At 35.8% G+C, this 15,549-nt stretch overlaps 1 protein-coding gene across 1 annotated transcript in view; it reads left to right on the top strand.

Annotated features, from left to right (window-relative positions):
- Nucleotides 1–15,549, top strand: part of EYS (eyes shut homolog) — a 951,425-nt gene that overhangs the window by 130,958 nt on the left and 804,918 nt on the right. Inside the window, exons 10-11 of the mRNA XM_075497152.1 lie at nt 325–491; nt 10,030–10,283. Coding sequence (XP_075353267.1) covers nt 325–491; nt 10,030–10,283 — 421 coding nt within the window. The remainder of the gene's footprint in view (nt 1–324; nt 492–10,029; nt 10,284–15,549) is intronic.

Genomic DNA, 15,549 nt, shown 5'->3' with positions numbered 1-15,549 from the left:
TTCATCCCTCCGAAAACAAGCACATTTTAAGGTCAGTTATGAAAATGACACTGTTAAATTGAATCATAAATGCCTCTTTCCAACTAAACAATGAATTGATATATTGATTTAATGACATTAAGTATTTTAGGTTCTTGGGAATCTGTCTTTTGTAATATTACAACATAAAAACATTAAATAACCATATTTATTACCAACGGCTTATTCTGTTAAACTGCTTAACTTATTCTGCTTATTCTGTTATTCTGTTAATTCTGTTCTCCGGGGAAAAAACCCAACATGTAGAGAAAAACCTCTTTATGTATTTGTACTTCTCATCTTCAGGTATGTGCAAATGGAGGTAGCTGCTTCTACGATGAAGAAAACCAGAGATCTCACTGTGTCTGTGCTCTTGGATGGACAGGGCAAACATGCCTGGAGCATATTAATGACTGTGAGGTAAACCAGTGCCAACATGGAGCCACATGTGAAGATGGAATTAATAAATACAGGTACGAACATGATGCTTTCCATACAAGCCTTCATAAAGAAGCTTATGCCGTATTAAGATATTTTTCCTTTCAACAAGAATTACAAAGGGAGTTGCTATTGCAGTAATATTTTTCTCAGATTATAAAATGCCATGGATACTAACTTTCAATAAGCATGTGCATTCAATAAGACTGTGTAGTATGAAGTACTGCACAGGAAGGCCTCACAAATATTCCTCTTTGCTGGACAAAGAAGTTAAACCAACTATGCAAAGTCTCAGATAAACAAATCATCTGTTTTAGTAAATGGTATGCACTTTATAAGCCTGGAGTGTGACATGGAGTGACTTTTCTTATTAAAACTTAAATTATAATTTTCAAGTGAATGGTTGAAATGCTGAGTTATTTGTGGCCTTTTTTTTTTTTTAGGTATTGACAAAACTGTCAAGTATGTGCTTTTCTTAGTGAGCTGTAACATGCTGTAGATATTTGAAACTGGGACTCTACAAGTATGAGGAAAATAATAAATTGAAAAGGATTTCTTCAATAAGCAGAGTTCAGCTGTTCTTATCAGACAAATTATTTATTTTTCCTCGACAAAAACCAGAATCACTAAAATCTCTCCACAATGTGTGTGAATGTGTTTTGAAAGGCTTTAATTTTATGCTGTGTCCTGTTCTTAGAAGCACTGTAATTAATATATTTTAATGTTTCTAAATAGAAAAGGTTGCAATAGTGGACAAAATTAAAATAGAAGTAATTAAAAATTTCTGCCACTCTACTTCTGTTATTATGACAGAAGATCCTGTAAAAACTGAAATACCCAAATAAGCCCACAAATACAGATAAGTGTATGGTTCTCAGTATACCAGAGTTAAAAGGAATTTTTGCCACAGTCTTTACAAAGTATACATCCTTCCTTTTTGCTAGCTTACAATCAACTCCTGTATCAAATTACTGGGCCATATTTTGACATTTCCTTTGACTGATAAATCTGTGTTTATCAGGAAAAAGAATTCTGACAGAACAACAAAGCCATGTTTACCTTACAAAATCCACTAGCATTTATCAATAAATCAGTAGGTCTGAAGACTTCTGGTAAAACAAGACCTTTGAATTTAGCTCACTAATCCAGACTCAGGCTAGAGACAGAAAACACTTAATTCTTATTTTTTCAGTCTTTGAAAGACAAATTAAGTTGGCAGATCAGTCCATTTATTTAAGGAACAAGAAAACATACCATTAAGATCCCAAACCCAGATGTGTTAGCAGACAGTTTTGTTATCAGAGAACCTGACCCCACAGAAACACAGTTGGTTATTTTGCAAAGACAATGTGCAGTGTTTACTGTATAATACCTTCTTTGTCAACAGAGGATTGTTGTTTCTCAATGACAGTGAAGCATTTTTTAAGAGAACTGAACTATTCCTTCCTTAAAAATAATGGTATTTCACAAGACTTATTTATTGTCAGCAAGTGAAACAATTACTATTTCCCCTTTCCAACACATCATTAAAACCAGAAGAATAGGAGAGGAAATGCTGAATGTAACTACAATAGTCACCCAACTTTTTTGAAAGACTCTTGCAATTTGCATTTCTATCTTAAAATGGGTATAATTTTTGATAAGGCAGTTATCAAGAGCTGTATTTGATGCAAAGTGGTTTCAGGAAGACATAAGAAAACTGTCAGAAGAATATATGGAGAATTAAGTGTGTAAGTGCCATTAACAACCCTACTGAGATCCATTTTTAAAGCTATTATAGTAATTCAAAACATTACTTACCTTTATCTCTTCCACTTATTAAGTAAGCCAAAATGTCATATATTAGGTTTTTTATTTATGGAAAATTAGTGTAAAATTCTAGACTTTTCTCCTAGTTAAGAAATCTTAAATTCTAAACTAATTGTTACACTTTGATCATAATCTATTGTTCCAGCAGTGGCTTGTTATAGTAATGCTAAGACCAGGAAAGCATGGAAAGTATCCAGCTTAGCTTCAAGAGCATCCCCTTCTTTTAAGCTCTAACGTTCCACAAGTTGTCAGTTTTTTCCAGATTGGAAATAAAACCTCAGCTGTATGTAATTTTTCTAATTTTCTGTCTCTTTACCATAATATATTCTGTTTCTCCTCCCATTTTGAAATTACTGTTCCAGACAGTAGTGTCACATAGGTGTATATTTAATATATGCAGAGAATTTCCTTTGAGTTCAGGATGGGGAATTGCTCTGGGTGAAGGAGGGGGACTTCAAAACTATGATATAGTATAACGCTCAGTAAGGTTACATAATAAGAGCAACATGATCACAATAAGAAGTCTAAGGAGTTTTACTCCTTTGGTTTAGTGAGCCTTCTCTTACAACTAAAGTGGCCTCAATCACACTGACACAAACCCTCTTATTAATTCAAATGAATTATTGCACTTCCAGTAGAGTCTGTGCTGTTTGAGATATCATAACATAAGTTAATCAGCATGTATGTAAAGTAATAACTTCTCTAAAGAATTACTGCTCCTGCCACTGGGTTGACGGTGTAGCTGTCGATATGATGAATCTGGCAGATACTATGCAGTAGACCAATTGCATCCACATGCCAAAAGAATCTCTTGACCTTTGGTCACATATACCTGAGAGAAAAAATAGAGACAACTGATTACCTCAGTAAATAGACAGTGTTGCTACATAAAAAATGTATTTGAATTTTCCTGTCAAAAGAACCTCTGTCATTTCATTATGTTCTCTGTAGGAGAAGAGAGAGAAGAACTGATTTAACATGACCCAATGAAAAGCATTTAATGAATAATTAAAGTGAAAGAACTCTTCAAGGAGTTGATCCTCCTGTTTTAAAATCCAAGAGGGGTTTTATTACTCTGTTTTCTTCACCCTTGTAAATTTATTCCTTGCCAACATTATGTTTCAGACAACCAAGATCCTAACTGAAATAAGTCCTAATAGATATTTTACTGTAGTCTATTTAGTGAAGGGGAGCAACAGAGGGAAAATAATTAAAAATTCAATATAGTTTCCATTATCTGTCCTGTTTCTCCTGTTTCTTCAGTCCAGTCTATTCAGATGAAGTTCTACACTTATCATAGCCCCAGGAAAGCCCAGCAAGAAGGACTGAGAACTATTACATTAAGACTTTTAAAGAAGCTGGATTGTAGGGTTTACCACTGTTTAAAAGGTCATTATAAACTCATATGTTTTAAAAATTTATTTTAGTCTATAGATATAGCTCTGAGGTCAGCATTGCATCAGTTTTTTATGCAAGAAAACTTCCCGTTAAGAAGTGTCCAGTAAAGCTTGAATTGCCAACTCATTCTTCAGTATTCAGTATATAAATTTCAGCGTGTATAATTTCATCTTGAATTAATCTCGCCAGGAAAGAGTAAAGCCTTACCTAGTGACACATTGTTAAATAAAATGCTTTAGAATATGAAACACTTCTTTGCATGATGCCAGCAATATTATGAAAAGTAAACATAATTTAGATAAGTTTTGAGTATCACAAAATTTAAAGCTTATATTACTTTATTCATCCTTGACTTCTTCCATTTTCTGCCAGCTGGATAAATTAAGCTGTTTGATTAGATTATTTTTTTATATCTAATTTTCCATTTTCAAGTTTATTCATCCTATACTATATATGCAATTTGACCGCAGGACCTAGTTGGCAGTGCCATATAAAGTTAGTGTTGTGATATACACAGTTTTCTGTAGCAATAATAGGCTTCTTCCACTAGAGAAAGAGGAAAAATACTTTTCCTCGCTTTGCTACAACTCCAGAAGGTAGGTGAATATATGTTGCAATTTCTTAAGGAATATCTCTGTAATAAGTTATATAGCAGCTTTTCTGCAGAGAATGCAGATGCTTACAAAAAGGCAAAGTGAAACTAAATAACCTTTTAGTCCATTTAAGAATGTGTGTGCAGTTCATATTTCAACTAGAAAACTAAATCATTAATACTGAATAAATGCAGGTAATCTGCTTGGACTACTATTAAAAAATATTAAAAAACAAAGTAGAGAGATACTGGGAAGTCTTTGCTAATGCCAAGCTTCAGTGCTCCTATGTGCCTTCTGTCTCAAGATAGAAAATAGCTGGGTCATCTCCTAGCACAGATCAGCATAACCAGATCTTCAGTCTGGTCTTTGTTTTTTTTCAGTTATTTTAAAGATTCATCCATTGTACACAGTTATTTACTCGATGGCACAAGTCATTCTACATCTCTTTAGTGCAGGCAGTCTGTGGTGACATTGTGACAGCTACCCTGCATGGACTAACTAGTACCAACTTGCTTACCTGCACACCTGCTGTTCAAGACCTTCGGTGATAAAAACTGATATCCTGCTGCATATTGGTAGGAACACATTGTAGCTATGCCATAACCACCTGCATTTGAGTAACACGTTCCTTCTTAGACTAAATTCTATGCCTGACTTAGCTGCATCTCCATTTAACATTTATTTCACAGGCATATCAAATTGTTGTGCAATGTTAACTAGATTTAGGCAGTGGAGTAGCAGCATACAGTCATCTACGTGATATATTTTAGAGCAAAGCAATCCACAATAGGATAACCGTGGCTTGAGTTTAGTATCCACTACTAAAATCCATGTTTGTAGCAAAAGCCTTGAGGTACTGGTTTTGCCTCCCAGGATCTGTTACACTCGAAATCTTGCTATGGACAAAAGAGGACATATGTGAAGCTAAGAAATCATTGTTATTCTCATTAATGTTAATACAGAACTTCTTCATATTTACCTTTTCTTTGGTGCCATGCTCAACCCTTTCAACGTTCCCCTAGTTTGTAAGGTCGACATTTTAGTCTTCCTTAAGAAAGTAGGTGAGGAGTGTCATTAGCATCTTCTGATCTTAGCTGGGAGGTGTCCCCCCTCTCTAGAGGGGCCATCCCCAGAGCTGAAGCTGGAGCAGGGAAGACAGCAGTCACTGGGCCTCAGAGCAGGGGTTATAGTATCGAAAACCAGCTCACGCCATGGCAAGGCTGAGCCCCTGAACTGATATGTCAGCACACAGACAGGGCATCCCTCTGATAAGGGCAAAAAACATGTTTCCTGAGCTAGAGATCCATTCACAAATAGAAATTCTGGTATTGTATATATCCATATACAAATTCTTTTTGCGTTTATTATACAGAAGCATTTCAGCTTTGCAACAAATGAAAACTGCAAATCAATCCATGATTCAAAGCTTTTGATATGTTCAGTATTTTAGTGCTGTTGAAGTATTAATGCAAGGTCATATCCATTAAGGTCTAATGTGGTGATGGTGTTTTTCCTGCTACAAGTATAAAAGACTTAATTACTTAGAGATCATTAGCCTTGATATTAGTTCTAAGACAGACAGGAAAAGATATTTGAAGTTTAGCTATGTCACTGTTATACCAGCACATTGTTTAACAAAACTGTGTTCAAGACCCATTTCATAAATTGACTTAGAGATGAAATGATAATATCTATTAAACATCTTGGATCATTTAGAAACTTATAAAAATCTTAAAGCTACAAATAAATGCAGTCAGATGCTGATATCTAAAGCCCACAGAACTGCACTTACACTATTATACATTCAATTTAAGAAATATGCACAGTGCAATCTGTATCTGCTTTGTACATAGTGCTGTTGAATATATAATGCATTAATGTAAGTGGTAACTATTATATGTTAATGCTGTTAAATTAACAAAACATGCACCAAAAGTAAAGACCTGACTAGTTTTGACTTTTACTGCATGAAAATGGCCCATTTTACTGAAAAATAGACACATTGTAAAGTACAGATTTTAAATAAAGACTATTACTAACTTATTCATTTAAACATATTTTAGCCTTCCTTTGTAGATTTTCCATATAAGATGTTATGTACTAAAGTTATTAGTAAACATGCCATTAGAATTTCATATAGATTATTATAAATTATGTTTATAAGGAATTTATTGATCCTCTAGATCCTATCACCTCTAAACCATGGTCTGGATTATAAACAATAAATGAATGATTCTTAGATGTTTAACCCTCAACACACAGTAAGAAATTAACTTGTTATTAAGAGGACTAGAATACCCCTGTTTGCATTAATGTATGTGTTTGGCAAACACTAACAGAACAAAACCTCTTTCTGCACCATTTGTTTGTAGTTTTACATTGTTTTGGGCCACTGCCCCAGGTTTGGGCTTGACTAGCTGCATAAGTCAAACATTTTGTTTCACAAGACATGAAGATCCAGTTTTAAAGTTATTTTCTATTCATGTTTACACTGAAGAAAAAAAACCACAACAGCTTCTGTATATTCAAAGAAAGCAGTAACCTATACTTAATAGATAAACCAAGCAAACTTTTCACACTGAAGTGACAAGAGAAAACTTCATGATTTTGTTTTATTTTCCATGAGCAATCATATGAAATGCATCTAAGCAGTAATATGAATAAATAATATGAATTCCTGAACAATAATATTTTCATATTGTTAGAGTCTAAAAAAATGAGAGCTTAATTTATCTGCTGCAGGAGATGAGCCATATTAAATTGAAAGACATACAGTTATAATTCCACCAGGAAAAACAAAGAACATTCCATGCTTAGTTGTTTTAGATTTCTTCAGACACTGAAGCACTGAAAAATACGATACTCATAACATCATTGCTTGCAGGATGGAATCAGAAGCATGAAACTGAAACTATAAGATTCTCCATTACATCTGTTTCTGTGTAGTTCTTCTGTGGTCTCTGAAGATAAGCTACACAACTAGTAATAATAAGGAAATAATAGAAAATTCCTTCTCTTTACCCTCTCTTTCCTGTTAAGGAGAGCTGTAAGTTAAATACTCTATTCAATATTAATGATAGGAGCCACGTTTTCAAAGAATGATTGAATAGTTGCATTTTAACAATGCACACACTAATCATTACTGTAAAAAAAATTTTTTTTTACTACATAATAGTAAACCAAGGAAATAAAGTTATTCACTGCACCAGAAAAATTAGTATGTTTGTTGTTTCCATACTGAAGTTTTACTGTTGGTGGATTCAGAAACTGTGCAATTAAAGGTAACTAAAAGTGAATGTGCTTTGCATGGTTATGCATAATGAAACTTTATGTAAATCAACATTTACATTTAGCTGTAAAGCAACTGTATGAGATGATTTGTGTGAACTTCATTCCTTTAAAAAGTGAGAAAAAGAATCAGCTGGAGCTCTCAAGAGGAGAGGAAGATTTCTCCTTTGCTAAGGATTGACTGAAGTTGGGAGAATACAGTAGCTATACCTACTTGAGTAGGTACTGCAGTGCAGTAGCAATGGATCCTTAAAGAAAAAATGGAGATGCTGAAAAACTCACAAACACACTATACAAGATATGGAGGGCTTACTTCAAGCAAGCTCTGTTTTGGTCCATGAACTAAAAGCCCATTAGCAGTTGGTGCGCTTTAGCTGTACTCCAAGGAGCACATCTACTGATTTAGTTTCAAATGAAATAAATCAATTTTACATGCTCTGATACTGCTCTGCAATGTGATACAAAACACTGCAGTTTGAAGCAGCCAGGAAATTAATCATAAAATTTTTCTCCTCATCTGATCTAAAACGGTTATACAGATGCACCTTGAGACATGAGAGAGCACAAAGACAGACCTCAGGTATTATGACAAAATTTCCTAGGGATCAAGAAGACACAAAGTTGACAAAAATCTGACTGGGAAGCCTGAATCTTCTTGCAAGGAGCCAGTGGAAAGGAAAGCAGCAGATACTTGTTTATATACATATCAAAAATAATAATTGTGGCTCAATCACTTGGTGATTTTGCTGTTTAAAGAATTAACCGTTTTATTTTCTAATAGTACCTGTCTTTTCTATAGATTAAAAGCCTTTTAATTATAAAAAAATTACTAAACCATCTCTAAACTCAGTCCACTGTAGAGTTCCACATAGCAACTAACAGTAACTCCTTATAAAGTTACCGTCTTTACTGTAAGCTTCTTTTACTCACAATATGAAAGGGAAAATCACCTAGTTTTCTATGTGCTCTGAAGCTACTCTTGTACTCTCAGAGCTGCACTAACGTCCACAGATTACCTTGGAAGGAAAAAAAATATTTAATTGGATTAAACACTAGGAGCTATTCATTTTATACATATCCGTTTTTCCTCATCCTTTTTCTTCAGAAGTATTTCTTTAGTATTGTGATAGATGGAGCCCCCACAGTATTCTGCCCTTCTCCATCTCTAGTTTGTACACAGACAAAGTTCTTTGGTCTTTCAAATTCTCTCTTGCCAAGAAGAATTGCAGGTAAAATTAGAGCCTAAATGAAAGAAGAACAAAGTATACCAGTGGTGGATATGGTTATAACTTCCCTAGTCCAAAAGTTATTGGTGGTTATGGTTATAACTTCCCTAGTCCGAAAGTTATATTGGAAAAAGCTTTTGTGAAGTGACATTCAAAATAGCTACCATCATGCAATCTTATATAGGATCCTTTCTGTACACAGAATCTTACATGGGGTCTTTTCCTACTGACTTACAATTGGAAATTTGATAGGGATATAAAAATATCTAAGTGGAAATATTCACAAGTCTGACATAAAAATGCGTGAATAATAAGCAAGGACTGAAGCAAACAGCCACATGAACATTCATTTCTGTTAAACATAAAGAAAAAAATATCCTCTCTGCCAGATGGATCAGTAGAGAAAATTGCTATAATCAAGGCTTCCTTAACAAGTTAGTTCTTTCCAACTCCTAGATAACATCTCTATGGATCAAGAATATGTAAGATTATTGTAAGATTATCTCCTCCTGTGCGAGGAGACCTCTGGACATGATAAGGAGAGGATCAATCAAAGAAAATATTGCCAAGTACAAAGGATTTTCTAATTTTTGAGATGTGGATCAGCGATGAGATAATCTAGCTTTGTTTCCATTCACACTAAAAAAAAAAAAAAAAAAAAAAGAAGGGGAAGCATGAAAGAGTCATCTCTGGTCTTACAGAATTTATATGTCATCCTACATTGTGGGAAAAAAAATATCCTGCTCAATTTCTTTAAAATTGTATAGATTGGGGTTTTTTTCAGTTACAGACTGAAATTGCAACCTTTGTTTCTAATGATAAAGCATTTTTATACTGGTTTTATGTCCAGAGCAAGCAGGATGTAATATTGTTTTTTCTCTTAGTGATACTGTAGCAAGCAACTAATAATTTTCAGAAAGGAAATTCTTAAAAGGCATAATACTCACAGTTTATACCAGTTTTCTATTTGAATATTGTCATTGGAAGCTTGATATTAAAAGCTGTATAGCTACTAGTTTGTCCCATCTAAATAGCTAAGTTTTTTATTATTGTGCAGTTCCATTTAATTATTGCAAGCAGTCTATGTGAAACAAAGTTACTTAATGACTAATTAAAGGTAAAGAAAGAAGATTGAAAAAAAATCACAATTCCTTTGTAAGTAATTAAAAATAAAAATATTGTAAACATTATTAGTCATTATTGACCTATATATTCAAGACTGGTGTGGTTTTTTTTTCCTCCTCTCATTTCAATAACAGGTGCATATGTCCCCTTGGTTACACTGGCACATTTTGTGAACTTGATATAGACAATTGCATTGGAAACCAGTGCTCTGAATATGGTTTCTGCCAGGACCACTTGCATAATTACAGCTGTAACTGTGTGCCTGGATATGAAGGACCCTTCTGTGAAGTTGAAATTAATGAATGCTCAAGTTCACCTTGCAAAAAAGGAGCTACCTGTATGGATTTAATTGGCCACTTTTCATGTCATTGTGCTGCTGGGTTCAAAGGTAAGTTTTCTCTTTTGAAGTGCCTTGTACTACAGATCTGATTGTCCAATTCTATGTAAGTGATGTTTATATGATTGTTTAATAACAATTTTATATATATATAGATATGTATATACTTGTGTGTTTGTATGACTTGCAAGAGTTTCAACTAAATTAGCATGGAAACTCTTAGATTGTGTCTCCTAATTGTTCCTCAGCTGACCTTCCCTCCACTAAATGTACAATTCTGAGCATAAGGTTTGATGCCGTTGGCAAAAAAATTGATCAAGTTCCAAAACACAATTTTAATTGTATTATTTTTATTTCACTGTTATGCAGTCTTAGGTGTCATGGATTTAGTCATACACAGGCTGATAAGAACAAATGTTTTGGTACAGAACAGGAAAATCTAAGCATGAGGAGGAATGAGATGAGCAGTATCATCTTTCTACATGTATGGAATATAAACAGCTATATTTGAGTGAGTTGTTCAGACTCCCCTTCTACTCATCAGAGAGAGGGCATCTACCCATCTTAGGCATTTGTTCTAGGATGAGATGGGCTGTAGATTTCTGCATTGGGTTAGATGAATAATGTGATTCCTTTTTGTCCTAATTTTCTGTTTTGTGTGAATACCCTGATATTCAGACTATGTGTGGGAGCCAGAAAATAATTTTGGATTCAGCAATACTGAAGTGTTGCATTCCCAGCCTTTAGTCTATATCATCAAGCACAAGCATTAATGCTCTGAATGCTTCTCTATCTTTATTGACAATCTGTGGTATACTACCACTAATAAAGACAAAAATAAATAGTATAGTATGTACAGTGTCATCCATACTAACAAATCATTAATTTACAGCTTATTCTTCCAAGTTGCAGAGGGCTTGTGCTCCAATTCAGGGAGCACGCATAGTACTAGATTAGTAAGTCCCAGTTAAACCACTGAGATAACACATGTATTTGGACCTTTCTGGATCACTGCCAAAGTGCTGAGCTATTAAGTAATTAAAACTTCAGTGCTGATTTTTCATTATAAATTCTGGGTAGCTACACTTACTTTTAACATTTCAGCACTAACATTTTTAATTTCAAATATGTTTATATTCATGTACATATATACACACATTTATGTATGTGATATACATTTGCAGATTTGTTGTCCTCAATTTGAGTTGAGTATATAATTTCTTGGTCATTTGAATACACATTTAATAAAAGATGATATTTCTTCTTCATGCTCGTTTATTAATAAATATGTAACAAAACAGAGGATTGTCCTTGAGGTGGCCTAAATGCCATTAAGATAGCACGACTAAATGTTTGACTACAAGCAAAGAGGAAAAAATACTTGGCTCTCCTGTACAAAATCTAACATAATATATTTCCATGTCACTGCTGAAACTTCAACATTTATTTTTTACTTTGCTAGTCTTCATGGGGGACTTCAACCACCCCAATATCTACTGCAGGGACAATACAGTGGGGTATAAGATCTGCTTGCAAGAGTCCCAAGGGATAAAGCCCTGGAGGGAAAAGGGGCACAAGAAAGCCTATCACCTCCTCCAAGCTCAAGAGCAGTTCATCTCAAAGAGCAGGAAGTCAGGCAAAAATGCCAGGAGGCCTGCGTGGATGATCAAGGAGCTCCTGGCCAAACTCAAGCACAAAAAAGGAAACATACAGAGGGTGGAAGCAAGGACAGGTAACCTGTGAGGAAATACAGGGACATTAACTGAGCATGCAGTGATAAGGTTAGGAAAGCCAAAGCCCAAATGCAGTTGAATCTAACAAGGGATGTGAAAGACAACAAGAAGGGCTTCTACAAGTACATAGGTGACAAAGGGAAGAGTAGGGAAAATGTGGGCCCATTGTTCAATGACATGGGGACTTGATGACACTAGACATGGAAACGTTTGAGGTACTGCATGCCACCTTTGCCTCAGTCTGTACTAGTAAGACTGTCCTTCAGAAATCCAATGACCTGGAGACCAGAGAGAAAGTCTGGAGCAAGGAAGACCTACCCTTGGTGGAAGAGGCTCAGGACAGGAAATACTTAGGCAAACTGGATATACATAAGTCCATGGGTCCTGATGGGATGCACCCACAAATGTTACGGGATCTGGCAGATGTCATTGTGAGGTCACTATCAATAAACTTTAATTGATCATGGTGATTAGGAGAAGTGCCCAAAGACTGGAGGAAAACAAATGTCACTCCTATCTCCAAGAAGGGCAAAAAGGAAGACCTCGAGAACTACAGGCTGGTCAGTCTCGCCTTGATCCTTGGGAAGGTGATGGAGCACCTAATCCTGGAACACATGAATGACAAGAAAATCATCTGGAGTAGTCAGCATGGATTCACCAAGGGTTAGTCATGCTTGACCAACTTGATAAACTTCTACAATGACATGACTGGCTTGGTAGATGAGGGGAGAGCAGCATATATTGTCTACCTTAACATTAGCAAGGCTTTTGGAACTGTTTCCAACAATATCCTTATGAAAAGCTGATGAAGTATGGACTGGATGAGCAGACAGTGATATGAATTGAAAACTGGATGAACAACCAGGCCCAGAGGGTGGTGATCAGGTGCATGAAATCAAGTTGGAGGCCAGTAACTGGCAGTGTACCGCAGGGGTCAGTAGTGGGTCCAATGCTGTTTAACATCTTCATTAATGCTCTGGCTGATGAGGCAGACTGTACCCTCAGCAAGTTTGCTCATGACACAAAACTGGGAGGAGTGGCTGATACATCAGAGGGTCATGCTGCCATCCAGAGGGACCTCAACAGGCTGAAGAAATGGGTTGACATTAATCTCATGAAGTTCAAGAAGGAGAAATGCCAAGTCCTGCACCTGGGGAGGAATAACCCAAACACCAGCACATGCTGGGGGCTGACCAGCTGGAAAGTAGCTTTGCAGGGAAGAACCTGGGGGTCCAGGTTGAATCTGAGCCAGCAACATGCCCTTGTGACAAAGAAGTCAAATGCCTGGGCTGCATTAGGAGGTGTTTTGCTAGCAGGTTAAGGGAAATGATGCTTCCCCTCTATTCACCACTGGTACTGAGGCCACATCTGGAGTCCTGTGTCCAGTTCTGGGCTCCCCAGTACAAGAGAAACATACTGGAGAGAGTCTAGTGAGGGGCCACGAAGATGACTAAGGGACTGGAGCATCTCTCCTATGAGGAAAGGCTGAGGGTGCTGAGACTGTTCAGCCTGGAGAAGAGAAGCGTCAGGAAGGGATCTCATCAATGTATATCAATATCTGAAGGGAGGGTGCAAAGAAGATGGAGCTGGGCTCTTTTCAGTGGTGCACAGTGACAGGACCAGATGCAGTGGGCAAACTGAAACACAGGGCGTGCTGTCTGAACATTAGGAAATACTTTTTTACTGTGAGGGTGACTGAACTCTGGCACAGGTTGGCCATGGAGGTTGTGGAGTCTCCATCCTTGGAGATACTCAAAAGTCATCTGGACATGGCCCTGGGAAAATGGCTTTAGGTGTTCCTGCTTGAGCAGGGGGGGTGGACAAGATGACCTCCAGAGGTCAGTTCCACCCTCAACCATCCTGTGATTCTGTGAACTTAAGGACTTGCTTATATAAATTATATAATCATATATTACTGGAAAATGCTCCTTTTTTTTTATCACCCAATGAGGTATTATATAATAGCATTCCCATAGAAACAGATTCAAAGCAAAAAGGAATTTCACAATATTATTCATTTAGTGTAACTCATTATCACATGTACTGAATATATTGAATTCTGATTTTTCAGAGAGTTTAAACCACAAACAATTAATAAAAGGCTGTTTAAACTTATAAAAATGTTATCACTACCCTAGCAATTCCATTTTCATACAGTCTCTGACAGTTTATGATCCTGGGATGTTTTCCAGTACAGAACAGATTTGAAGCTCGGTCATAACTGCACGTTATGAATCAGTGAAGAGTATCTCAGTGTAATACTAAAAACACATATTTATTCTCATGTCATTTATCTGTAATTCAGGTTTTTTTACATATCCAGATGTACTTCATTTTTCTTCATAAATAGTAAATTCACTTTCAGATGAAATATCAAAGGCAATAGTAAATAAACTAAAGAGTAAAATAAAAGTTATTGTTGCTCAGGACTCTGTATGTCTTTGGGGAACTATCATACTTTGTGTACTAGGATTCATAGATTTGCAAATAAGCCATGAGTTCCCAGTCACCAACTTGGTTTCTCTCCTGGTAATAAATGAATCCCTGGGTACTCTTTGATACAACATTATAATCAGTTTTTATTTCAGAAGCAAAATTTTACATAGACAACTCATAGCTGTCTCCTCTGTCTAGATGATTGATTGATCTGATGTCTATCAGCATTTCTCAAATGCTTTACATTCTGTTAGCTAGGGACCCCTTAGGCACTGTAATGGGATTTGTCAACATGAAAAGCATGATCTGATTTGGTAAAAAACAAGTTCATAAAAAATCCAAGGCCTGAGTATTTGCCCAGTAAAAACAAATACTTTGTAACATCATGTACCACAGTCTTTCCTTTTGAACTGTAAACCATACTTGTGATAGAAACTTTAATATGGAGACATTTTGTAGATGTCTGGGGTACTCTCCACTGCCTACAAGAGAATTTGGCCTATGTCAAACTTGGAAGTTTGCAGTATGATCTTTAAAAATTGAGTAAATAATTTTTTCAACAAAATTATCCCACCATTTGACCATGTGATGACCTTCTTTATTGCCCTCTCCTGGCTCAGTTCTTCAAACATAACATAATTCTGTTCACCTTCAAAGTCATTCCTAGTCTATCGCTTCTTGATATCTTTGTGTTTATCTCAAAACATCAGTGTTCAGCATCAAATGATTCCAGCTTTCAGGATGACTGGTATTTCTAAACAAATACCACTGTGCTTCATTTCTGTTTTAAAAGAAGCTGTTCTTGGACGTATTTGAAAAAAGACTGTCTTTATCCAAACATATCCTTCATTAAAACTCTTGTTTGTTTAGAAGCCTACAAAAATGTGAAGACAGCTGCTGAGAACTCTAAGTAGATAGGCAATATTGCCTCATCGGTTTCTCTTGAGGGTTTGTATCTATATGATATTGATTGTATAGTTAAGATTTGGAAAACCTTTTTATTCTGAATATATACTGTATCTCACATAGCAAGATACTGATCCATCATTGTTTTACCCATGTGTAAGTAACAAATAACAGTATTAAGGCTCACCACCAATGTAGGCCTTCCAGTGGCTTTTTGAGCTTGGCATTAATATTTTCTATAC

The sequence above is a fragment of the Mycteria americana genome, chromosome 3 (genome assembly GCF_035582795.1).
Source record: "Mycteria americana isolate JAX WOST 10 ecotype Jacksonville Zoo and Gardens chromosome 3, USCA_MyAme_1.0, whole genome shotgun sequence".
Lineage (NCBI taxonomy): Eukaryota > Metazoa > Chordata > Aves > Ciconiiformes > Ciconiidae > Mycteria > Mycteria americana.
The sequence above is the reverse complement of the archived record's forward strand: the minus strand, read 5'-3'. Positions and strand labels throughout refer to the sequence as shown.